The sequence below is a fragment of the Triturus cristatus genome, chromosome 7 (assembly GCF_964204655.1).
Source record: "Triturus cristatus chromosome 7, aTriCri1.1, whole genome shotgun sequence".
NCBI classification, from domain to species: domain Eukaryota; kingdom Metazoa; phylum Chordata; class Amphibia; order Caudata; family Salamandridae; genus Triturus; species Triturus cristatus.
In genome coordinates this window covers 42,899,023-42,926,701 of record NC_140590.1, presented here as the reverse complement: position 1 = coordinate 42,926,701, position 27,679 = coordinate 42,899,023, and the positions used below count along the sequence as shown (strand labels likewise).

At 46.4% G+C, this 27,679-nt stretch overlaps 1 protein-coding gene across 1 annotated transcript in view; it reads right to left on the bottom strand.

Moving 5' to 3' along the window:
* PAFAH1B3 (platelet activating factor acetylhydrolase 1b catalytic subunit 3) overlaps positions 1 to 27,679 on the bottom strand; it is a 66,521-nt gene that overhangs the window by 30,568 nt on the left and 8,274 nt on the right. The window contains exon 2 of the mRNA XM_085615583.1: positions 9,986 to 10,086. Within this exon, the coding sequence (XP_085471709.1) occupies positions 9,986 to 10,066 (81 nt within the window). The 5' untranslated portion in view covers positions 10,067 to 10,086. The remainder of the gene's footprint in view (positions 1 to 9,985; positions 10,087 to 27,679) is intronic.

The following is a 27,679-nucleotide window of genomic DNA, read 5'->3' as shown; positions in this document are numbered from 1 at the left end:
CCATGCACCTGCCTTCGTGGAGCATGCAGTGTACGCGTTCCATTGTTGAGCAGTTATGAGACTCCATCAATGACTAGGGCTGATGTGGGGAGGAGAGCAGTTTCCATGCACCTGCCTTCGTGGAGCATGCAGTGTACGCGTTCCATTGTGGAGCAGTTATGAGACGCCATCAATGACTGGGGCTGATGTGGGGAGGAGAGCAGTTTCCATGCACCTGCCTTCGTGGAGCATGCAGTGTACGCGTTCCATTGTGGAGCAGTTATGAGACGCCATCAATAACTGGGGCTGATGTGGGGAGGAGAGCGGTTTCCATGCACCTGCCTTCGTGGAGCATGCAGTGTACGTGTTCCATTGTGGAGCAGTTATGAGACTCCATCAATGACTGGGGCTGATGTGGGGAGGAGGAGAGCAGTTCCATGCACCTGCCTTCGTGGAGCATGCAGTGTACGCGTTCCATTGTTGAGCAGTTATGAGACTCCATCAATGACTAGGGCTGATGTGGGGAGGAGAGCAGTTTCCATGCACCTGCCTTCGTGGAGCATGCAGTGTACGTGTTCCATTGTTGAGCAGTTATGAGACTCCATCAATGACTAGGGCTGATGTGGGGAGGAGAGCAGTTTCCATGCACCTGCCTTCGTGGAGCATGCAGTGTACGCGTTCCATTGTGGAGCAGTTATGAGACGCCATCAATGACTGGGGCTGATGTGGGGAGGAGAGCAGTTTCCATGCACCTGCCTTCGTGGAGCATGCAGTGTACGCGTTCCATTGTTGAGCAGTTATGAGACGCCATCAATGACTGGGGCTGATGTGGGGAGGAGAGCAGTTTCCATGCACCTGCCTTCGTGGAGCATGCAGTGTACGTGTTCCATTGTTGAGCAGTTATGAGACGCCATCAATGACTGGGGCTGATGTGGGAGGAGGAGAGCGGTTTCCATGCACCTGCCTTCGTGGAGCATGCAGTGTACGCGTTCCATTGTGGAGCAGTTATGAGACGCCATCAATGACTGGGGCTGATGTGGTGAGGAGGAGAGCAGTTTCCATGCACCTGCCTTCGTGGAGCATGCAGTGTACGCGTTCCATTGTTGAGCAGTTATGAGACGCCATCAATGACTGGGGCTGATGTGGGAGGAGGAGAGCGGTTTCCATGCACCTGCCTTCGTGGAGCATGCAGTGTACGCGTTCCATTGTGGAGCAGTTATGAGACGCCATCAATGACTGGGGCTGATGTGGGGAGGAGAGCAGTTTCCATGCACCTGCCTTCGTGGAGCATGCAGTGTACGTGTTCCATTGTTGAGCAGTTATGAGACTCCATCAATGACTGGGGCTGATGTGGTGAGGAGGAGAGCAGTTTCCATGCACCTGCCTTCGTGGAGCATGCAGTGTACGCGTTCCATTGTTGAGCAGTTATGAGACGCCATCAATAACTGGGGCTGATGTGGGGAGGAGAGCGGTTTCCATGCACCTGCCTTCGTGGAGCATGCAGTGTACGTGTTGCATTGTTGAGCAGTTATGAGACTCCATCAATTACTGGGGCTGATGTGGGGAGGAGAGCAGTTTCCATGCACCTGCCTTCGTGGAGCATGCAGTGTACGCGTTCCATTGTTGAGCAGTTATGAGACGCCATCAATAACTGGGGCTGATGTGGGGAGGAGAGCGGTTTCCATGCACCTGCCTTCGTGGAGCATGCAGTGTACGTGTTGCATTGTTGAGCAGTTATGAGACTCCATCAATTACTGGGGCTGATGTGGGGAGGAGAGCAGTTTCCATGCACCTGCCTTCGTGGAGCATGCAGTGTACGCGTTCCATTGTTGAGCAGTTATGAGACGCCATCAATGACTGGGGCTGATGTGGGGAGGAGAGCAGTTTCCATGCACCTGCCTTCGTGGAGCATGCAGTGTACGTGTTCCATTGTGGAGCAGTTATGAGACTCCATCAATGACTGGGGCCGATGTGGGGAGGAGGAGAGCAGTTTCCATGCACCTGCCTTCGTGGAGCATGCAGTGTACACGTTCCATTGTTGAGCAGTTATGAGACGCCATCAATGACTGGGGCTGATGTGGGGAGGAGAGCAGTTTCCATGCACCTGCCTTTGTGGAGCATGCAGTGTACGTGTTCCATTGTTGAGCAGTTATGAGACGCCATCAATGACTGGGGCTGATGTGGTGAGGAGGAGAGCAGTTTCCATGCACCTGCCTTCGTGGAGCATGCAGTGTACGCGTTCCATTGTTGAGCAGTTATGAGACTCCATCAATGACTGGGGCTGATGTGGTGAGGAGGAGAGCAGTTCCATGTACCTGCCTTCGTGGAGCATGCAGTGTACGTGTTCCATTGTGGAGCAGTTATGAGACTCCATCAATGACTGGGGCCGATGTGGGGAGGAGGAGAGCAGTTTCATTCGTCTCAGTACTGATTAGATGACTATCAAGACATTAATATAATTTGACCGTTATTGGCTTCCCACATATTATAGTTACATATAGACTCGTTAAGACGTCCCAAGGAGAAAACAATATATCCTTCTGACTTATTTATTGAGCAGCAAAGTTCGGCAGCTTAAAAACACTTGGAAGGTGAGAAACTCTAGCTTGCCTGGACTGTGGCTCTATGACTGGAAAAACGTCCGTCCCAGCATGCACAACTCCTCTGCCTGCAAATGGAATTTCTTAAGACTTTGGTCTTCCTACAACTCCTATTCCAGGAGTGTAGTGAAATTAATTCATGAGGAATGGGTTGCGGATAATCAGGAAAGATATGGTATAGCTACAGCACAATTGAACCAAGGGTGCATATATTGTAATGAGATTATGGAGCCTGCTACAGAAGCCCCGGTGTTAGGCCCATGGTTTTGGATACCTTTTTAGCTTATTTGCTCAAAGATAAAACATTCACTTCCTTAAAACAGATTGCATTTTGCCTTCCTTCGTCTATCACGCTACGCTAGTCATGCTGCGCAGATTATATTTACTAGGCCCATTTCAAGAATTAATGGGTTTAAACCATCTAGAATTAGCAAAACAAGCATTGGCATAGCCAATAGGTCTCGCACGTGGGACCTTATGTTTGTTTAGCCAGAGCTCTAGCCAGAGCTATTGGATTTGCCAATGTCTTTAAGCTATGTTGTAGAGCAGTGCGGCTGCTGTACAGCATGTTGAAAAAGTTACAATAAACTAGAGTTAGAGCCATTGGCTTTGTAACGGACAATGTCTTTTACCCATGTGTTTTGGTTTGGAATGGAGTGGATGTATGTGGTATGGGTTGGATTGGAATTGTTAGTTGGTGAATTGAGTGGGGTGGAATTGTGTGGTGCAGAGTGGATTTGTGTAGGGGAGTTATGTGGCATGGTGCATAGATAGGGGTGAGAGTTGCACAGAATAGATAGACAGGAACACGGCTAGGTAGTTTGTGCACAGAGTGGTGAATGAGGTCCAGTCAGAGGAGCAGAAAGAGTGTGTGAGAAAGAAGGAGAGACCAGGCGACAGACTCAGAGCGTTTGTGTTAGCAGAAGACACCCCAAGAAGAGGATAGCTTGGGATTGAGGGACAAGAACCTTGAAGAGCCATGGGAAAGGAACTGTTCTCGGACCTGAAGTCAACCACATGGACAGAGGCACGAAGAGAGCCTTGGAGAGCTTGAGAGAGGGGTGAGAGAGAGGGGTGAGAGAGTATGAGAGAGGGGGACTGCTTGCTCTTCCCAAAGAAACCTTATTAACTTTAAGGTAAGGCAGATGTTCAAAGAGGCAATAACCATCCACCAGCTGATGGCGGGGCACCAGACCGAGAGAGGTTAATGAGCCGATAGAGCATGGGTAGAGACGGACTGTGCGTTTCTTCCAGTTTGAGTATAAGTGAGAGCAGCACCAAGACGAGTGGTAGGGGCACTTAGAGAGAGGGGGGTGCGAGAGGTGGGCGAGTGCACAGCGCAAGGAGGTACTGAAAGGCAGAATGTGTGAGCAGGCATTACAGAGAGGAGACAGAATGTGAGCGAGGGATGAGAGGGGTCAGTGGGAGTGTGAAGGAGATATGACAGGGGCAGTGGGGGTGTAGGGGAGAGATTACAGGGGTGGTGGAAGTGCAAGTTATGAGGGAGAGATGAGGGGACAGTGGGATTGCGAGTGAGATGACAGGGTCATGGGAGTGCGAAGGAGAGGGAGGGATGAGAGGTGTCAGTGTGAGTGTGCGGAAAGGTGACAAATTAAAACACTCGGCTTGTGGCTCGAACCCGAGTTGTCTATGAAGACACAAGCAGCGAAAACCTCAGGCACCTGCTTCGGGCTCCTACGCACAACCCGCAAGATTCTCCCCCTACTGCCTCCTAACTCTAGGAAACTACTCATCCAGGGACTGGTACTGTCCCGCCTGGACTACAGTAATATGGTCTACCTAGGAGCCCCTGAGGCCACCCTAACAAAACTTCAGCGGACACAGAACGTAGCGGCACGCCTTCTCACCAACCTCCCCTCCAGAGTGTCCGCCAAGCCGGCCCTCAAAGCTCTGCACTGGCTCCCTGTGCGCCAAAGGGTGCAATTCAAAGCGATGTGCACAACACATAAGCTGATCAACGGTACTGGCCCCGAGATTCTCAGAAAAATAATTACCCCCTACACAACAACCAGATCTCTACGATCTCAGAATGAGAACCTGGCCAGCATACCTAGATTTAAAAAGACTCGCACAGGAGGACGACAATTCTCCGTACAGGCGGCTGCTGGATGGAACGCCCTTCCACGGACCCTCAGACTTGAACCTAACTACCTGGCTTTCCGCAAGAAACTTAAAACACACCTATTCCCTAAATAGTGTTCCCTTAGGAGTACCTCTCCCCCCCCCCCTTTCCCCTCAACAGGATTGCAAATTCACAGCGCGGGGATGCCCTTTGGTCACCAGGCGCTTTAGAAATCGTTATTAAATTAAAAATTAAATTAAGGTGGCAAGACCTCGGTCTGTATTCTGTGAAAACTTTAGCTGAAAAGATCACTGGCAGCAGATCAGACTTCTTAGCAGCGGCATTTGGCGCCAGCCGTGTAACAAGGGCAGTAGATGCATAGATCTCAAATCATTGAATCTCGGGGGCAGATGCAAGAACATCAGATAGGAACAGTCGGGCAGGACACAGTGAGACATTGGCTACAGGCAAACCTAGCATATCCCTAACATAGCAACTGACCTGGATGGGCCTGCTTCTGTGTCAGTCCAAAGAACGAGGCCACTGCATCCTGTTCCAGTGAGTGTGATTGGCTGCACTGCCACCTCTGCTTGGCAAACATTGCTGCTAGGGTGGCTGGTTGCCACCTGGCATCCATCACAGCTCGATCTTCAGAGATCATGTTTTAAGAAAAGAATTAAGGGGGTACAAAACAACAACCTAGCTGGAGCTGTCTGGGCTCTGAAACAGCCCACTGAAAAGCATTGGGAAAGAGGAAAGGTTTACATCTCTGTTTTGGGGAAACAAATGATAGGGGGCTATATGCAGAAACGTCAGCCCGATGGGGCAGAAATTATAGCTAATACAACAACGGTCCAGAAAGGTAATTACAGAGAAAAATACCTACATGTGTTATGTGGCCAATGGTGTTGGGCACATTCCCTCGCTTTGGGCACAGCTGTCTGCTGCTGTTGCTGTCGCTTAATTACTATTGTTCCTAAAGCTTGGGCTGCTGCTGCCAGCATGGAAATCCCCTAGAACAGAAACTAATGAAAATGAGGATTACCTGAGGACGCTTGGAGTAGCTCTGAGTGGAGCCACCATGCACACATTTAACTCTCTCCAGAAACAGCATCTAGCTTCTGTCACAGGAAACAACTTTTCTGTGACCTAAGACCAAGCGTGCAAAGCATTGCTTGCGCATGCCTACAAAGACACCGAGTGTATTAGAAAACCGACGGAACACTGACAGTACTTGGGAAAGTGAAAGTAAATGGGCTAGTGTGCTGTTCGTGAGACAGTAATATCTGCTGACAGCAGCGAGTAGTGAAACTTTAGACACCATGCCTATTAGCATTCCGTATTCGCACCCTCTCAAAACAAATAGAAACTACAGGATTAAGGAATAGACTATAAAAGTATATCAATTGGATTTACATAAACTATTCATGCAACCATGCCCCTTGCAAGAGGGATGAGCACAAGCACAGCCCCCCTGAGAGCGTGGCCATTTTATAAAACGTCTGTAGCGGATGGTGGACAGACTGCCACGCCCTCGTGTCCGTGCAAGCCACCGGGGAATATGTCCGGATGCCAGTTAAACTTATGAGCAGTCTCTGGGCAGCTGCGACCAGTGGCTCAGTCATTCGCCACATACCGCCCCGGGGCCAGTGCTCCGGCACCTTTAATTTTGATTGCAATAAGAGAAACGCTGCAGCCCTGGGTGGCGACGTGCAGAAGCCAAGTGCCACCTCATGGCACACAGCCAAAGTGGAGAACGAAAGTCCAAGATAGCAGCGCCCTCTGGAAGAAAAAAAATTAAAATGCGCGGCTGCGAGACACACTCTGTGGCGGGAGGGGAAGCAGGAGGTGAGCCTGCGAGTGGTAGGTAAGCTCCATGCACCCATCTGAAGCAAGGCACCTTAGGCCCAGCTCGCCCACGCCTAAAGCTGGTCTCTTAGCTGTGACAGTCATGCAACCTAGGCATCGGACAGCCAGCAAAGAGAACTTGCAAGCCAGGGAGGTGGTGGGGGGGGGGGGGGGGGGGGGGGGTTTAAAAACAAAGTTTTAAAAAAAGGATGAGCCGCCGCCAGACGCGCTCTGTGGCGAGCAGAAGGTGAGCCTGCGAGTGGAGCGCGCGGAACTTCAAACAAGCATTGGCCGCGCTGCAGTAAGAGTAACGCTGCGCGACAATAAAAGCGAAAGTCATCGTGATTGTGAGAAGTTGGCCTGATGTATGATGTCACTAGTTCTAGTGTACACCTTATATCAGTCCAAATACCCTTATGGTGATTGGTTGTAAAGTCAACCTTATAGACCAGCTATCCTAGTGGTAGCATGGACAAGAGCAGTCTTAGGCTAAACTCTGAATGGCATGTGAAGCCAGCTGTGATACCATATATAATCCCTTGAATACCAAATGAAAGGACACCACAACAGATATATATATAAAATAAAGTGTATTTATTCTAGTCAAACCCTCAGCACTCTTTATGAGATTAGAGGTAAGTACAACACAGTCTTATTTAAGCATACATTAAGTCACACAGGTAAGTAATACAGTTAGGCCCTAGGGGCCACGCAAACCATATACTAAGTAAGTGGTATAAGGACCACTGTCACGGAAATAGAATAGGCCTAGGCAATCGCTGGGGCTACACTACACTAGCGTTAGTTAGGAAGTGGGAGGCCCACGGGATTCGTGTGCAGAGTGGAAACACTCACGCGTAATGCGTAAAAGTCACTAGCAATAGTACAGTTTAGAAAACGATAGATTTAGGACACTTCCGGAGTAGCTAGGAAGTTGAGACTGGAAAACTAGACACTAGGATAGTCACTATCCTGATGAGCACCGGAGTACCCAAGTTACCTAAGCCCACAGGCTGCGGGTGCATAGGGGTGAAGTTGCGTCGGTTTTCGTCGTCGACTCCTATGGATGCCTGAAGAAAGATGCTGACAGGCAGTCAGTGAAGAGTGTCCGGTGGATCCCAAGGCTGGGATCAAGAAGAGAGGAGACCTGCAAGCAGAAGGGACAGAGTCAAGGTCAATAGCCAGTGACCACGTGGCACCAGGAAGGAACCAGGCGATGTCGTGAAGATTGCAGGTGAAGGTGAAGCTTGTCGCTGCAGCCAGGAGGACCAGGAAGCGTCTAGGACGACCAGGAGGCGAGCTGTCCCACGAAGGCTCTTGCTGTCGGCGGCGTCGAAGTTGGACTAGGACTCACCAAGCCTTGGCAAGCGGAACCCACGAAGAACGGAGGACTTGCTTCTGGTGCAGACCAGGAAGGTCTGGGGTGCTTCTTCTTTGCAGAGAAGCGGGAGCCAGTCTGGAGGAGCCAAACCAGCGCAGAAGATTTCAGGGTGCGTCGTCACAAAGGCCACTAGCCAGCGGGCAAGCAACCGGACAGACGCGGCAAGCAGGAAAATGCAGAAGGGCCCCACGCAGGACTCGTGGAGTGTGGGGGGCTGATCTTCGGTGCAGATGGTGCTTGGGGTTGGGGCTTCTCAATCCCCGGTGCACAACTTCGAGGGTGCCTCAGAAGCTGCGCTTGAAGTTACTAGCCACTTTTCCCAGGTAGCCGGTCCCACGTCGCTCGTCGCCTCCACGGATCTCAGCTCTGCTGTGGATGTGGATCAGGGTCGGAGAAGTCTGGAAGTCAAGGCTCTGGTCGGGCTCTGCAGTCGGTTCCTCGTAGAACGTGGGCAAAGCAAAGGGTAGTCTCTTGATGGTGCCTGTTTGCACAGGGTAGCCACTCCTTGGCCACAAGTGAGATTTTTCAGTCTTCTTCTTTCGTCGAATGTCGAAGGTCCAGAGTTTCTGTTCAAGTTGCAGGTTCAGGATAATCTAAAGTCTTGAGGCCCAACTCCCACTCTTATACTAATCTGGGGGGCTGGGATACCTGCTAGGTCACGCCTTATGGGTGGGACCTGGGAGGGGGTGGTTACACCCACTTCCCTTTGTCCAGTTTCGCGCCAGAGCTGGGGCTGGAGTGCCCCAGCGCCGGTTTGAACTGGACTATGCAAGGAACACCTTGTGTGCCCCAGGCATGTCTCATTCCTTTCAGCCCACCCTGCCCCAATACACTAAAGGCTGTCTGGGGAGGTGCTAGCACCTCCCCAAGCAGGAAACCTATTGTCCAGGCCTCCCTGGCTGGGATCACTCCCAGCAGCAGGAGGTCAGACTTGTGTCTGTAGCAGCAGCATCCATTTTGTGATGCTGAGGCTTTGGTTAGAGTTAAACAGCAAAGTAGGATTTTAACATGTCTCTCCCTCTAGAAGGGGGGAATAATATCCTCATGTCCAGAAATGGTATGGGGGTACTATTCCACAGTGTTAGACACCTTACACGACATGTTTCGATAAAGCCAAACCATAGTTACCATAACCGTCTAAGATTATAAGGCACTTTAAGAGTATATGGTAGGCTATATCATAGAACAGCTATAAGGACATGGTTCCGAAAGCTGCAGACAGGCTCAGCTCATGCTAGAGCACCATCTCACATGTTACCAAGCACTCTGCCTCCAGGATTGTTAAGGCCTGCCATAGGAGTGGCTGATAGGTACACATGTGTCTATATAGAAGGTAGATATAGATATACTATATCTAAGCAAGGGGTGATTACACGACCTTGCCCCAGCTGAGTGATCAGCCAGTTGTGTCAAAATGGAAGGCCAGGCCAGGGGTGGCATAATACATGCTGCAGCCCCTGGTAGGCCTAGGGTACACCTATGCCCTGGGTACCTAGGGTACACTGTACAGGGTCCAATAAGGTGATCCTTACCAATTGGTTATGTACCTAGGGTACATGGAGTCCATTTTAAAGAGAGAGCAGACAGCCTGAGACCCTGAATGGCAGGATCTCAGGCCAACTAAGTCGAAAAACCAGCTAGACACTAGGCAAAAAGTTGGGGGTAACCATAGTCAGATATCCACCTTCCTACAGCGATCACTTTGCGAAAGTGATCGGGATCGCGATGACGCTAGGGATGTGCGCACAGCAGCGGGGGGAGGGGCAGAGTCAGGGAGCAAGGGAGAGGAAAGACAGATGGTGCACAGGAGGCAGATGGCCGCGCGTGCACGTGCACTCAAGCTTGTAGCCAGACAGCAAATGCCTGGGTAGCACTTTCGAGATCCCGTTTACTAAAAGTCGAGCAACAGCGCATGCGCTGTTCTAGGTTCGACCTAAAAAAGGGATTGACCAGCAAGTCCTACCTGTATATGTTCGGTGGCATTTTTCCTAATTAGTAATAATAGTTACAAAAATAAACATTTTTCCATCACCGCTATAAAACCTTCCAAGCACTAATTTAAACAAACGAGAAGCTCAAGGAGCTAGTCTTTACCAGACACATCCATCGGTCATCTCCCTGGACATCTTCGACAGCAGTCGGGACACCAGCAGGGTTTCTGTCGCCGTCACTCATTGTGTCAAGGTCCACGACACCTGGAAGGACAGGAATTAAGGATTAGGGATAGGGGAAAGTTTCTTTATTCTAGGAGAACTCCTCTTTTTACCAAGTACATTGAGAAGATCTAAAAGAGACTACACATCTATGCGCCTTGTGTCTTCACCATACCATGCTTGCATTTGGATACAAAGTCCTTTACCCTGTAAAGGGCAGCATAAGAAGAAAAGGAAGGCAGAGGTATGCCCATATGTAGAGGATGTGAGGGTGGGAAGCTTTATATGCCGAACTCGTCTCTAAAGGTGTGGGGGTGCTCATGCTAAAGGGTGGGATAAACGGTCTTGTGCCTAGATACGCGACTACCTAGCCCTGCATGGACTTCATAAACACCCACATGGTACAAAAGTGTGCGGCTGGCAAAATACCATTAAAGCGATCCGCAGCATGAACCACTGATCAAGGACCACCTGCTTAAAAACTGTAGCCAAAGATATCCCCATTAAAATAAATAAGCTGTTTACGATTAAGGAGAAAAAAAAGGAAATTGCACACGTCGAGTAGTTCCATTATGAAAAAATGTAAATCATTTCCAAGCTATGCACGTGATTATGTATGGAAATAAGTAATAACCCACGTTGTATAGCTATACACTTGATTGCAAATGATTTAATTCTAAAAATGTTTAACGTGGGAGATTTTAGAAGATTGCCACATGAAATGGTTTCAAATTATACAGCACATTATGTAATAGGTGCCACGCCACCTGCGTAGCTGGTGAACCCAAACACTACAATCTTCCATCTTTTCACTGCATTACATCTAAATACACAGCCTCAGATCCCAGCTCCATATAGAAGTAATATCAGTTGTAAAAGCCTTTTCTGATAATAAGTCGATGTGGTGTAGCACACCTCTAATCTTTTTCAGAAGTGCAAACAGCAACAAGAAATTCAGCGAGAATTTTTTTTTTTTTCTAAATATTGTATAATGTGAGTTTTAATATAGTGGTATTTTTAGTACTTTATTGCGGAATGGTGAATGGTTGAACTAAAAAAAATAATACCTCTTACCAAATCACTGGCTGACAGTCTATTTGAAAGTAAAAACAGAATGAACAATTAACAAGCACTAGCAAAACCATTAGGTTGGGCGTATGAATGAAAGGGCCTAGCGTCATTGGTGGGTTTAGGCACTCAATGGCAGACACCCACATCCCCCATGCGTCTGTCAGCCACTGACACACTGGGGAGGGCCAAAAAGGATCGTCTGGTGCTTACACTTGAGAATTTATTTTGCTTTTAGGCGGGGAGATGCGGAAACGCATCCGCCCCTATCCCCCTTCTGCTCATCTGTGACGTCAGCACGACATCACAGATTCCCCATGGGAGAGGCAACAGCAGCAAAGTAAGTGCTCTCACTGCTCCGGTGAGGTAAAACAAAAAAAAGCCTAAAAAAGACCCATCCACTCTTCAGGGAGGCTGCACTGGAAAGGGGAGACTATCCAATTTCCAATAACGCCTTCCTGAAACAGTTTCCTGGCACTGGATTGTGGTTGTGCCACAATTCACAGCCAGGCAAACCAATGAACCACCAGCAACTACCAGTTAGTGGGGGGTTGGCACTCGTGGTGATCTGCCGCACACATGGGCAACACCCTGTTGGGCCCATGTTTGTTAGGAAATGTGCGTTTTCCTTGGGGTATGAGCAATAAATGTAGATTGGGTCCAGCCCGAAGGACATGGGTGGGCCTCAGTTATTTTTTTTAAATTCATTTTTATAAATGTGTGTTTTCCCCTGGTGGGAAGATACACCTTTACAAAAAAACAAACAAGCATTGGCATAGCCAATAGGTCTCGCCTTTGGGACCTTATAAGTGGTTAGCCAGAGATAATTGACTTTACCTATGTTTTTAAGCTGTGCTGTACATCAGTTTGCAGGATGCTGAAAAGTTATAATAAAGAAGTGTTCAAAGCATTTGTTACCTTATATATGACCAAGAAAGCATGACCTACAAGTGAAAGACCATATTAAAAAAGTATTACCCATAAATAATGTCTTGATTTAATTTTGTCCTTTGAATGCAGGCAACTTGTATCTGTGTGTGCTAATGCTTGCTTGTTGTGTTCTTTTATTTATTATGGGTGTATCAATAACAGGAGGTAGAATCTTGGGAAATAGTACTTGAGGGTGTGGGAGCCAGTGAGGGAGCCAGTGAAAACACTATTTACTCCTTGAAGAAAAACAGAAGAAAAAAGTAAATGTGCAAATGTACCAGAGTACGGACAAGGAAAACGACTACTAGATAGCACTGCACTTTTTCAACAGATTCAACACATCCATGAAACTACTGCATGACCCTCTCTACGGGCTCTAGAGACATGCTTCCAAGCAAATACCTTCATGTTCAGGTCTTTTTCTATGTCAGACAAAGATCTGAGTGTTTAGGCATCTGCTTGAGACAGACCAAACAACCACATCGAGCTAACCAAAAACTGACTGGTCATGATCACCAAGCACTGGACTCAAACCAAAACCAATACAATTGAATTACTTACTGTAGGCTCTACACAAAGCACTGCTAGATGATTCCCAGCCTCCTCCTGTGATAGTAGATGGCACATAACTCTCACCGAGGGTTGCCAACTCTCACCGAGGGTTGCCACCTTTTCAAGAGAAAAATACTGGCCAGATGTTGTTTTGAGAGCCTGCAAAGGCCCCAACTTGACAGAAGTACAACTTTAAACAAAATCGTATGCATTCGTTTCTAACAAGACTTTTCTGTTTTTGTTTGCTTTAATAATTAGTCAGGGATCATGAATGCAGCTCTTGAACACAGTTTAAAAGTGTTTTCCGTTTATATTGGCTGTTTAAAGTATGTACAGATAAGGGCTAAAAAAATACCTGCATAAGGCGATTTTGCCTATTTTCGGGCAGGCCCAGACATTAAAATACTAGTAGTGCCAGCAGAAAACTGGTCAGGTGACAACCCTAATATGACCACAGTCGCATGCCAAAAAACTGCCATGCAATTCAAGTCCAAACTGACAAACCAAGTCACTCTAAGCAGTCACTGCCAAAATAAAATAGAGTAGAAACCGGAAAACATATTAGAACTCCCGCTCTCGGGATGAAACTCAAAGTAGTAAAGATCAGCAACATCGTGTCTCTGGGGCAGCCAAACAACTGCATCACGGGGCTAAAGAAAGCACAACAGTGGTAACAAGCATCTCCAAATAATTAATCATAGGCCCCAGAATGTGGAACTCTATCCACTTCGCAGTGATGTTAAAACCAACCTTCCGGACTTTAAAGAAAGGGCATCTTTTAACAAGCAAAGTCATAACTGTCACCGACATGACAGCGCAGCAGCATCAGACAAAAAAACAATTCAGGCGACACTTTATTTCGAATGAACTAGGTGACAATTTCAATCATCATAAATACGCCAATATTTAAATTCTGGCCTTGTGACTGTGCATTACTTTGGCTTTCTCCAGTGACTGACGCGTGTAATTTAGCAGTCTTAATGTGGTGCTTTTTTAGGTCTCGCCTGACCCAGCGCATGCGCTGGTCTGGCGAGACTTTTTGTGAGGGCTCAAAAAAATGCTACCATGGCCGGCCTAGAGCTACAGTGCATGCGTGGGGGCGCGCGCCGCGCTGGATCGCGATCACTTTCACGGCCGCTTTGCTGTGCTTGTTCTCATTCTTAGTGTGTCTCCCAAATCTTGGTCTCTTCCCCTTTTTAGGTCTCGCCTGAGCCAGCGCTTTAGCGCTGCTCTCGCGAGAGCTTTTGTAAATGGGGGATCTGGAAGTGCAAACGAGTGCTTTCAGGCCTCCAAATACAGTGCATGTGCGCCGGGCGCAAACACCATTTGGCAGCCTGCACACCATTTGCTTTCACTTTGATGTTTGATCGCGATCACTTTCACTTTCGCGGCCGCACAGCCGCTTGTTCCACATTAGTTTAACCTTCCAAAGCTCACCATCCATTTTAAGAACTGGCCTAGCTTTGTAGTCACAAAAAGTTGTCAGGTTTTCTTTCTAGTGAAGGTGCTTCGTTGTTTGACATCTGTCAAGCACTTACTGCACTAAAGCCGATCAGAAACCCACTGAAATCCAACAGATCGCTATGGCTCTATGGTGGTAAGTGAGAGACTCACTTCAATGCTCCAACCTCGGGTAAATTAGCAGTTATTCGCCTTTCTCTTGGACAGAACTGCCAAAACGTGACAGCAGCATCCGGTGCTGGACGGAAGTAACCTCCGGCTCTCCCACGAACAGAGCCATGTCAACCCGCTTGGCCCCGAGACGGTTTCGTTCCCAACAGCTACAAAGATACATCCCATTAACTTGTTTCACAAAATAAACCATGTGCCAAGCATTCCTGGCTAATACTGGTTCCTCCGTATTAAACATCGTGGCTATTAGAAATCATACCAATGCATCAAAACTCCTAGCAGGCAACACCCACCACCCAAGGCAACCGTATTAAGGTGCTGGCAAATGAGCCAGCAGGGCTTCCCAACACAAGCTCACTGCCCAACCAAATAAAGTAATAAAGCTCTCCTAAACTCCAAAATCAACAAAATTCGTTACCCTGCGCCACACGAAATATCCTGCTCCGTGCCGTAACCATAGTTTACCCCCTGCCCCTCAAACATATCCGGGCCGTCACTCACCTTGTCGGACAACTTCGTGTTGGGATTAGGCTAGCCTTCTTGGGACAAAAACTTTATTCGGAAATCAAACCACAGCAGTGACAAGCTGCAACCACAATCAAGGCCCTAGCAGAAATTTGTATACAAAACGTGCTCAATTTAAAAGCGTGGCTGAGCTTGTTCATTTATGAAGCACAGATGGACAGAATGCAAAGTCACACCGGGTCACAAAACTGGGTTCAATCCATCGTTTTTTGCTCAGAATGCCACCCCGGTTTGGACCAAGCCATATGCAAATCAGTCTTCACCAGGCTTTATGTGGGATATAAACTTCAGGGGGGTGTGGGATTTCAATGGGGCGTGACCAATGCAGTCACGGACGTGGCTTAAAACACCCAAGCTAAAACAAGCATTTGCAATGCAATAGGTCTCGCATTGACGCGAGTTTGAGCTATTGGCATTGCACATAATGCCTTTTTTATTTGTTTTTAAAAAGAAATCAAAAATAAGGAATTGTTATTTACAATACCAATAGCTTAAACTCTCGTAACTGCGAGACCTATTGCATTGCAAATGCTTGTTATCGTATAGCGCCTACGAGTTGCTCATAATCTCCAAATATCTGAAGTTAAAGGGTCCATCGGGATTACGAGCATGGGGTAAACTCGTGGACCAAGACAGATTCCCCAAAGTCTTTTGGTGCACAAAGAAGCCAAAATCTGCAAGCAGAAACGCAGCCAAGAAAGAGGAATTACTGTGCAACCTGATGCGTTAAGTTTGATTCCCTGATAATTCTCAATTTCTTAGCAGCTCCTCAGGGTCTAACTTCCAAAGATGTTTTCCCGATGCTCCAGAGTTACCATTCTGTCCAGTAATTTTCTGTATCAGTTATGGGCCACTCGCAATGAGGGCCAAATCTGTATACAGCAAACAGTTTTTTCTGAGAACCTCTGCATCATTCTTTCATTCATCTCATCTCATCTTGACATATCTGCTTTCCTAGCTGATTCATGACCCTGTACTACTCTTGTTCACCAAGTCACCTCCCCTCTCATACTTTCCTCACCTGCCATCCCCTGCCCTTCCCTCCTATCTTCTCTCTCCTCTCCCCTTTCACCTTTATTCTCCCCTCCTTTCCCTTTAACTACCACCTTCTCCTCCCCTCCCTGCTCTCATCTCCTCCACCCCACCACTCTCCTCTTCCCCGCTCTCGCTTCCCTATCTTCTATCTCCACATACTCTTCTTCCCCCCTGCCCTCCCCACCTCTCCCCTCCCCTGCCCTTCCCCCTCCCCTCTCCTTTTCTCTCCTCTCCTCTCCACATAACTACCCATTTCCTCTCTTGTTTTCCAAATCCCCCTTCTTATTTTGAGCTGCTAAGACTACCTCCCTCACCTCCCTACCTGCTCTTGTTTCGACCCACTCAGCCTCTCCCTCTTCTTCCTCCCACCCTGTCCTCTCATTTGGACTTACCGCCCCACCACTCTCCATTTCCTTTCCTTCTTCCTCTCTCCCTTTTCCTCCTCCTTCAGTGAATGTTTTATCCAGTTTCTCATTCATCCTTTGATGCCCCCAACCCTCATCAGAATCTGTCAGAGCACTGGTTTCCGGAAAGGGACACCTGAAAGTTATTCTCAGCGACGCTCAAACCCCTTAATATAATTCTCCTTGGAACATCCAGGCCTCGCCCTGATAAGAGGTGTGTGCAGAGAAGGCGGCGCCAGCCTGTAGAGTACAAAGAAACAAAACACTCCATGCGATAATAGGGTGCATATTAGATACTAATGAAGACATCAAAGCGGGAAACAGGATAAGATTGCGATACTGAGCCAACACCATCATTTTCCTATTAAACGAGGAGCATCTCATTATTGAGCAGGTTCAGTTTGTCCTCATTTTGCCTCCTTGGGAGAGAGACAAGGATGCCTCAGTCTGAGGCGCTGTTAATGCCCTTCCTCAGTCTCTGAAGCGCCTTCAAATTAGTTTGTTCATCTTCGGGACTCCTCAGGGCTCACCCTTTCATTTCTCTCCTTGTAAAGAGGTGAATCAAACATCTCATTGGTTGTGGTGGTTTTGGCACATAAACCTCTAGTCCAGTTTTTTTTTTTTTAAAAACAAAGTGCACAAAGGGGTCAGTGTATCATGACACCAGGTCTCAAAACCCAAAAGACAAACAAATGGACATTCTCAAATCTAAAACCCAATCAGAATCCTCAGTTAACAGTGCATTCAGGAATGAAAGAGTTAACCAAGCATGAGACATTCTGTAATCTAACACCCCACCACACATCAACAAGCATTAGCATAGCCAATAGGTCTCGCCTTTGGGACCTTATAAGTGTTTAGTTATCCAGCACAATATCCTTGGTGCAACATCAACTGTTACACGACTAAACACTAATAAGGTACAAGGTGAAAGAGACCATATATGCTGCATTGCTAGATTTATGTTGCATGGGGAGCTGCTATTGAATTGTGTTTTTGCACATTGAATTGAAAATAGTTTTTAAAGCAGAGGTTTTTAAAAATGTTATTTTGTGTTATCAGTGTACTACTTATCACCAGACTTCGAGTGTGCCCTGATTCTAGGTAGCGGTGTTCGTCTGTCAGAGCAGACCCGCCATTTTGGGAGGTGTGCGGTCTAGTCTTTTTGGGCCCACAACTATAAAGGGACACGCTGACGTGGGTGCGCAGCGAGCGTGCCACTGCCGCGCCGAAGGCGCGCCAATGGCAAGCCCGTCTGTGCACCGAACGTGCACAGCGCCAGCCAGGCTGCCCGTTTGAGACCGCTGCAGGTTACTGAAGTCTGCTGTATCAGCTATACAGGTATTGAATTGCGTAAGATAGGTGCGCTGGGAAAGGGGAGGGGGAAATTTAAAATTGAGGAGACTGCGGCCCTATCTCAGATTACGTAATACAAGAGCACCTCCTTTGTGGGCTTTTAAATGTAAGATCTCTGCCTAAGCATTGTGTGGAGATTCAGATGATGGAGTTCCACGAATTGGATATCTTATTTATGACAGAAACATGGACATATTTAGAAAGTGATTTAGAATTAGGATTGGCATGTCCGCCGGGGTATAAAATCTGTCACAAACCCAGACTGAGTGGGAGGGGAGGAGGAGTAGGTGTGATCTATATAGAATCATGGAATTTGGTTACTATAGATATTGAGGTGATAGAGGGGTTTGAAATGCTTGGATTTGCCATAAAGGATTCTAATGGTCATGTAATGACTGGTATTGTTTGTTATAGACCTCCAGGGGCTATTAGTGTGCAGCAACAGCAGTCACTGAGACAATCAGCAACATGGCGGTTACACACGCTAGGTTGATGGTTTTGGGCGATTTAAATCTTTGGTAAATGGATCATTAGACTGGTTATAATAATTTACTTCAGTCGTGTGAAGGTTTTAACCTACATCAGCGGGTCTCTGAACCAACCTATAAGGGAGGACACACCCTGGATTTAATTTTCTCAGAGGATCACACACTAGGAATCTTGGATATTTTGCAGGTGGTCTGGTCCGACCATTACTTGATTAAATTCCAGGCATATAAACCGAAGTGTAGCAGTCACGTAAACCAGAGAAACAAAGAACTATGTTAGTAGAGATTGGAAGTCCTTTCTAAGAAAGGGTTGTACTCCTCCGGTGTTTGATCTGGTTGTTTGCTTTGTGACGGACAGACATGTGGAAGAGAACTATGCGACTCTGTACTCGGATCACATCTACATTGGACCGGGTTGCTCCACAAAAACAAAGAAAAAAAGAAAATCACAGGAGAGTTGGTGGACCTTCTGCCCCATGGTTTAATGATAGATTAAAAGATTTGAAACTTGAATGTAAACAGGCAGAGGGGAAGTGGAGAAGGATGTATGAAGACAAGGATAAGTCTGCATGGAAAACAGCAATTACTAGCTATAAAAAGGAAATAAATACTGCAAAAGTCGAGTACTTCTCCAATTCTATCCTAAATGCTCCTAATAATAACAGAAGCATTTTTAAAATAGTGAATAACCTGATTAGCCCAGACTGTGCCAAGAATCAGATACCTCCTACCCAAGACGCCTGCGATGACCTTGCTAGGTTTTTCAATGATAAAATTAAGACTATCATTGATGGCCTTGGTAGGGATACTTTGGAAGAGGAAGGAGTAGGCCCAGAGTTGTATGAGCAGTTGAGGAGGGTTTCTTCTGGCACTAGAAAAGATCTAAAGGCTGGAGGAGAAGAGATAGAGAGTACAAATACCCTGGTGGAATCGGAGATGCCTGCTGTGGAGGAATTCGGTAATGTGGCTTTAGGTATCTCCTCGGGTTCACCGCTGGACCCTTTGCCTCAAAATTTGGAAGGAGTTGGGAGCAGAACTGTTCCCGGTACTCCACCTTATTTGCAATCAATCTCTTCATTCTGGAGTAGTACTGACTAGCTGGTAACAGGCACTGGTGACTCTGGACCCTGCCTGTCCTAAAAACTACATGCCAATTTCCCTATTGCCTTACCCAGCAAAAAATCGCAGAACGGATTGTTAGTAGACCATTATCTAAATATCTGGAAACTAACAGGATCTTAGAAGATGTGAAATTTGGGTTTCGTCCTGCACATGGCACAGAGACTGCCCTGGTGACAGTAATGGATGAGCTTCGTATGCGGGCAGATAGAGGTCAAGCGGCGGTTCTTATCCTGCTTGACCTATCTGCAGCGTTCGACACGGTCAAACATGCCATTCTTCTGATGAGATTGAGGGAGGTGGGAATAGCAGGCATCGTCTTGAAGTGGTTTCAATCTTTCCTCTCGGATAGGAGTCAGGCAGTGGCGATTCCTCCCTATCAATCAGATTTTATTACCACTTCGCATGGCGTTCCTCAGGGCTCCACGATCAGCCCGATCTTATTTAACATACTAGAAACCTCTGATCCCCGTCATAAGGGCGCATAATATTATTATTGTTAATTATGCAGACGACACTCAACTGATCCTCTCTTTGGAGGGAGAACAGTCTACATCTCTTGAAGTATTTCATGAGTGTATGCACGATATAGCTTACTGGCTAAAGGAAAATTCATTGCAATTTAATGTTAACAAAACCGAAGTTATCTATTGCCTAGCAGGGAAGGCACCCCCCGTGCTGCTCCCGAACTTTTGGCCATTAACTGCGGTGCGTCCACCGCTGCCTGTCGACAAGGTTCGGAATTTGGGTATCATGTTTAATAATAATCTGACACTCGAATCACAGGTTAATAAAACCGTGGGGAGCTGTTTTGCTATTATTAGAGTCCTTCGTAAAAATTTTCCGCTCTTGCCAACTCATGCGCGAGCATTGGTAGTCCAAAGCACCATCCTAAGTCGATTAGATTATTGTAATGCTTTGCTGCTGGACTCCCCGAGATATCTAATAGATAGGCTCCAGAGGATCCAAGCAATTACAGCTAAATTGGCCTTGGGGAAGTCAAGACTGTTCGACCTCTTCGGCCTTGGAGGAAATTTGCTTCGTATACTCCTGAGAGAAGTCTCTGCTCCTAGTCAGCCAAGCTGGTGAAGGTGCCAAGATTTAAAAAAATCAAATCTGGAGGCAGAGCTTTTAGTATCTCTGCCGCCCGATTATGGAATAAGCTCCTATTGAAAATGAGACAACTGGTGGATCTCTTTCCTTTTAGGAAGAGATTAAAATCCTGGCTCTTTCCTAGTGCATGACATGGTTATTCTGACATCCCACCGAAACAGTAGTCTCTGTGCACTTATATGCCAGCGCCAGGATGCCTGATAGGTGATAGTGCGCTTTATAAATGCGAAAAAATAAATAATAAATAAAGGTTTAGCCATTCAACAGCTGATGTTGTTGCACCAAGGATATGGTGCTGCAAAACTAAATACATATACGAATACGATCGCGAAAGCGAGACCTATTGGCTATGCCAATGCTTGTTTTATTTGTTTTTTTCTATAATTTTATTTTTCAAATTTCCTTATACATCTCTTATACACAAAGTGTCAAACTAGTACATTGGTCAGAAGAAATACACAACTATCGTCACAGACATACAGTGTCATATAATGTGGCTCATTCGCATAAGTATTTCAAACAGTTACAGTAGCAAGTTTGAATCAGGTCAGACCCACCCACCCTATCTCCACAAGTCGCAAGGGCCACCCATACCCAGACCTCATTCCAAAAAAAAAAAAAGGGAAAAAAGCAAGGTCAAGGAAAAAAAAAAAAAAAAAAAAAAAAAAAAAACAGCTTATAATTTAGGGTAATGCCCAGCAATTCACAAAGAGGATATTTTTTTTTTTTAAATATAACAAACATTTAGATATCCACACATTCACCCCACTCCCTCTGGTACTATCCCATTTTCAACCTGGGAAGCAGGTTTTAGACGCTTGCGTTCAACATATGCTTTGTATGGGCCCCATATGTCCTTTGGGCGTGACAAACTCTGTATTAAGGAAGAATATAAATCACAATTCATATTACAGTAGGCCAGACTACGTAGCCATCTCTGAAGAGTAGGTACAGTGCGTTGGCCCCCTAGCAAACGCTATTTCCCGTTTAGACAATAAAAGCCCTAGTGAAGCAAATCTCCTGACCTTTTTGGGGGAATTAATTGTGTAGCCCATGAGTGCAATTTCCAGTGTGGGAATGAGTGCTAGCCCCATCAGGTCTCCTTGGCCACCCCTTGGAAAGGTTTTGTGTATTCCACCACAGCAGAGAGCGATGGGTGCGGCCGTCCAACAACACTAGATCTGTCAACTGACCTTGAACCTGGTTCCACTGACGTGTTAAGCATTCCTGTAGGGGACGCATTTGGAGTCTTGCATAAGGGACAATTAGAATGCAAGAAGCCATCATTTCGAACTGCATGAATACTCGGGCTAGAGCCTTGCAAGTGTCTATTGTGGCTCCTAGATACGCTTGCGTGTTGGATGGCTGGAGGGTAGACTTGGTGAGGTTTACATTGAACCCCAAGTCATGAAGCAGTTGAACTGCTTTGTGAGTGGTGTATGCAGCAGTTTCGCGATCTGGCTTTAATCAGCCAGTCGTCTAGGTAAGAGAAGACATGAATGTGTGGTCTTCGTAATTGGGCTGTGACTACCGCCAGACACTTGGTGAAGACCCTGGATGCTGTAGTTACCCCGCACGGGAGAACTTTGAATTGATCATGTCCGTCCACCAGGAACCTGAGATATTTTCTGTGAGCCGGGTGAATGGGAATATGGAAGTAGGCAGAGTGGATAGAAAGTCACCTTGATGAAGCAGTGGGGGCACCTGTTGGAGAGTGACCATGTGGAAGTGGTCTGACTGAATGTAGAGATTTAGCTGTCTGAGGTCTAATATAGGCCAGAGAGCCGTCCTTTTTGGGAGTTAAGAAATGCAGGGAGTATTCTCCAGTCCCTTGATGCAATGGGATTGGTTCTTTTGCCTGTTTTTGTAAGTGAGTGAGAACCACTTGTTTTAAGAGGGTGAGATGTTCTGGTGATATTGCACGTGCTCTTGGAAGAATAGTTGGGGGGAGGGAGGAGGGGGAGTGCTGTTAAGTTCCAGGCAGTAACCATACTGGATAATTTGTAGTACCCACTTGCCGAAGGCGATTGAATTCCAGACAGGTAGGAACAGTGAGATATGAGTGGAACGATAGGGCGGTAGTGGAGGGAAGTCACTGTTTCTTGGTAGGGGAAGTGCGGGTGGAGTTACCTCTGCTTCTTCCCTTATTGTTTCCTCTGTAGCCTCCTTGAAAATAACCTCTGGAAGAGGATTGGTTATTACCCTTGTAAGAAGAGGAGGGATTTTCAGTGGAAACTGTTTTAGAGCCACCCCTGTAAAAGGAGCAGCAAAATGAACCCCCGTTAGTAGGCAATTGTAAAGCCCCCATAGACTTAGCGACCTCAGTGTCCTTCATCTTTCACAACGATGTATCGACAGCTGGTCCGAAAAGATGCTCTTTATCAAAGGGCTCGTTTAGTATGGAAGATTGTACCTTCTGCTTAAATCCAGATATTCTCAGCCAAGCGTGTCTGTGCAACAGCACACTAGTATTAATTACACGAGCTGCTGCGTCTAGTGCACATTTAATGGATGTCTGCTGCCCAGGCCCTAACTCGATTTATGTAGGACAGCTCTGAGGCAGCAGATAATGAGACAACACCAGAAGGAGAGGAAAGTGGAGCAGACTCTAGTAGCAGTTAGCGGAGTTCTATCCAACAACTCATCTTCGACAGATTGAGGGACATGATGGCAGTCGTGCTGTCCCTTCACATGCACAATCTGTGCAGCGGGCAAACCGTAGCAGGTTAGACAAACCCAGAGAACAGGCACATTTGGCGGCAAACACACAAAGCGCTCTCTTGGCATCCCCCAATTTAGTTCAGCCCCTAATTCCATCATTCACTGGTGACACGGAATGTAAAGTAGATACAGCCAATTTTTTTACCAACTCTCTACGACCATCTTTTTGGATGTGGACTTCCTTGAGGAAAGTGCAGCAAATATTTGCGTGCCAAACAATTTCTGAGAAGGCATGGAGGCACTCTATAGCCTCATTCTAGGGCACACCAATGGACATCCACTTGAAGATATTTTTGTGTTTTAAGCTCAAAATGGGTTAGATCACAAAACAAGCTTGCAATCCTACTGGTCTGCTCACATGGTTTGGATAACACCCATCGTAGCACCGTACATGAGCAGAGATTTGTTTTTTGCTATTGCAGCGTACCCTGCATTTCAATGACAATTGCTTTGCCCCAGGACCATCTAGACAATGAAAAGTTGTTCAATATTCAGCCTGCAAATGTTTAGTCTACTTCATAAAATAAAGGTTTTTTTTGTACAGCAGAAATGCTGAACTCTTATCTGATGGGGCTTAAAATATGGGATTTACTTAGGTTCACTTTGAAGCCAGTTACTTCCCCGAAGTGCTCCAGCTCCGCTAGCAGGGCTGGTAGAAATGTAGGTAGTTGTGTTAAGAGGATCACGTAATCTGCATATAAGCTGATGGTATGAGCATCCGCTCCGAACTGGATATCACTGATCCAAGGGTTGTCATTGATTTTCTGTGCGAATAGCTCCATAGAAAGAGCAAAACAAGCATTTACAATGTTAAAGTTTGAGCTATTGGCATTGCTCCTGACATTTGTTTATGTTTTTAAAAACATTTAAAGAAATGGCATTGTTATTTACAATGTCAATAGCTTAATCACTCTCATATGCCGACCAAAGCTGGGACATTGTGCACCGTCCGCACTTCAACCCCATGCCCTCTCGCTCTTCATCACCCTTGCTCTCTCTGCCAGCACCCCCCCCCCCCCCCCAGTACCTTCGAAGTACTCTTATTTACCTTAAACCTGTGTTTTTTCTGCAGGGTTCCACAAAAGGCAAACCTCAATTTTCGTTGCTTTGAAAGGGGCTAGTCGACTATTTTGATCTGCCAGCTCTATTTGCTGAAAACGACAAGCATGAGCAAAAAATATAAAAATAACATTGGAAAAGCCAATAAGTTCTCGCCTTGTAGACCTATTCATTAAGCCAAAGCTTTTTGCTGATCCTGTGCAGCATTGGCAAAAAAGAAAAGAAAAAAAATGTGTGGCGACGTGGCCGCTGTTGTCGGTTGTGCCATTCTGCAGGCGTGTGGATGGGTTCTGAAGAGGTACATGTATCTCAACGCATGCTCGCTCCTGCAGAATGACGCGGGCGCCATTTCTTTTTAAACGGCCGATCGATCTAAGATGGTTGGCGCCACTTACATTGATACACTTTTTTAAATGCAATTTTAAGTGTACAGAAGTGCTTCCACTTAAGAGGAGAACCTGGCAGCAAATAGCAGCTGCCAAGCCCTCCAAAAAATGCAATTTAAAAAGAAAAATGTAAATGTCCTCTAGGGGAGGGAGAGCAATGGAGAACTGTGGTGGTGGGGGCAAAGAGGGCTATGTTTTCCGTCCTCTTTTCCCGGCGCTTGAATTTAGGCTGGTGGTTTTGAGTGGCATGCTGCGTGGCCTTGGCAGAAGTCGTTCTGTGGAGGGATCTTCTCTATTAATCAAGGGGGTAGGCCCAAAATGTTAAAATGGAAAAAGGACCTTTCTAAAATGTGCATATAGCAAAACAGTATTTTCCCTGCTGTCAGTTATAGGGTTATCTACCTCTGGTTAAGGACTGTGATGAGGTAGAGTAGGGACGGATTCACAATAATAAATATTACTGGCAAGTCATAGGGGCATTATGGGATCCCGTGCCAGTAATGAGATGCTCAGAAAATTTATTTTTTTCTTTCTTCGTTTCCCCCAGTCATTGTCTTTCTTCTTTTTTCTTTCTCTTTTCCTTTTTACTTGTATTCTCTGGGGTTCTGGTCTTACTGGGGCCCATTCAGCATTTAATATGGGCATACCTTGCTCTTACTTTCTTAGATCGGTCTTGTGTCATCTTACATACATAAGGATATCATATTCATATCGTTATGAATCAATGTGATGAGGATTATGTGTCAGGAGTGACGCACACTCAAGTCAGTTTTTTACGGCATGGTTCTAAATTACTTAACTCTTGTTGTCTCGATCTATGTACTATAATAATTGTTTTAATGTTGTTAGGAATGTATGTGTATATGTATATTGTCTTACATGGAGTTTTTAGTCATTTATATATAAATGTGTTGTAATTGTTTATGTTTTATCAATTTTGAGTTGTCATGTTTGCGTTTTGTGATATATATATGGATTTTATATATATGTTTGTATCTGTATTCATTTCAGCCCTGACGAAGATCGCAAAGAACGAAACGCGTTGGCTGAGCCTGAATTTTAGAACTTAAATAAAGAATAAAAGACGAAATTTGGATCATTTAGAAAGACTTTTTATTCTCTGGTGCACCGTCCATTCTTCTAAAAGATGCTCAGACAATAACTGCTTTTCAACACACATCATAGCGCATTCTGGTACTTATAGTTTTAGTTCCCTGTTGTTAACAAAACGCTGACACGCCAGAACTGTGGGAGTGGCTCAGCCCCGGCGAAGACCTATTGTGACCTCAGAACGTAATATGGGTGAGTGCGTTTCCTCTTATTTTTATTTAAGTACTGCACTTATTTAGTCTGAGGTAAGCGTGAGAGAATAAAGTGTGAGATAGAAAACACGCTGCCCGATATCCAAGACATTCTGGCTGCTCTGAGGAGGATATTGGATTGAAGCTGGTATGTTTCACTATGAGTCACGCGACTCATGGTCACTGTTAGTGTTGTGTGTGTTCTTTTGTACATTCTCGAGCGTTGCTGCTCAGTTGCGAAGAATCCTAGCAACAATAGGAGCGTACTCAAAAGTATTCAGACACAAATGTAACGCTTGAAGTTCGACCAAGGATCGTGGGACAAAAAAATTTGTGAAATACTTAACAATTAACAAACATGTCAACCATGGTCGTCTGAACCGGGTGGGTTTTAAAGCACTGAGGCACGTTTGACCACTCTGGGGGAAAGAGGCTACCACTTTTGAGCCGAGAGCAGGGGGAGAGGACGAGCACACCACTGCCTTTCTCCGAGGTCAAGCAGAAATGCCTCGGAGAAACGCAGTGTCGTTTTCGGAATCGGGGGCGTGTTTTTCTTTCTCTCCTCTTGCCATTGGCTGGAATGTTTACATTCCAGAGGAGAGAAAGAATCGAAAAAACACGCCCCCGAATCCGAAAAGGACGGGGCTTGTTTGGAGAGACAAACCTCTTCTCCAATGGCTGACCAGCATTTAAGAGGCCAGCCAATGGAGAAGAGAGGCGGGTTCAAGCCCCTCTTCCCCAAGTCATTAAATCTCGCGAGCGAGACTGCACAAGCGCAGCCTTCGCTAGCCGAGACCTAAAAAGGGAGCTCGTCAAGGGGCATACCTGCCAGGTGCCTCTTGCTATAGGGAACAGATTTGGTGACACTCCATAGCCCTCCCTGAAGCCGAAATGCCTCAGTGTGTCAAATAGATAAGACCATCTCACCCAGTCAAGCGCCTTTTTGGCGTCAATAGAGTGGGAACACCGCCTCTTTGCGCGATCTGTGTATAACAGGTGTAGCAGCCTTTTCGTGTTGTCTCCACCTTCCCAGGTGGGGAAAAAGCCTGACTGGTCAGGGTCTATTAGTTCCGCAATCAGTGGGCTCAGCCGAGCCACTAGGATTCCGGCCAAATACTTTGGCATCGATATTTAATAAAGAAATAGGACGGTAAGAGCCACATTCTGCCGGGTCTTTCATTGCTTTTAGTATAACCGAAATCAAAGCTTCTAGCATCAAGTCGGTCAGTGAAGCTGTCTCTCGAAAGGAGTTAAATACTCCTGTCAATAGGGGCGCCAATTCTGGACAGAACAGTTTCTAGAATTGTGCCGTAAACCCGTCAGGGCGCAGGGCTTTATGCCCTTGAAGGTGTGAGATGGCTGTGATCACTTCTTCAATGCAAATTGGCTTATTCAGCTGCTCTGCGATGATCTCTGGCAGTCTAGTGACATGTATATCCCGCAAAAAAGGGCGGGGGATGCCCGAATTATATCCTCTTCCACATATCTGGTAATAAACATTGAAACGCCCCTGCTATGTCCCTGTCTACATGCAGTGAGTCCCCTGAGGTGGTTTATATGGACCGGATCGATGTCGCTAGAGTCTTTGCTCTAAGTCTTTGCACCGAGGAAAGGCAAGTATAATGCAGCGGAATGAATCTAACAAAAAATTAAGTAATTGATGGAAACCTGAATTAATCCATCAATTAGAGTATATTCTCTAGCACACAAGTTGTCTTAATTCAAAAATACACTCAAACTAGATTGTGGGTTAAATGTGTGTGTATATATATATATATATATATATATATTGTTATCTACTCACCAGGCTGCCGTGTTCAGTGTGCTGCTCGTTAGCCAAACTTCTGTTGGGATGCCACTGTGTGTCGGAGCCGCCAATCACTGTATGTGACCCCTCCCGTCGATGTTGGCATGAGACACGGGAGCAAGGTGTAGCTGCGCACTAG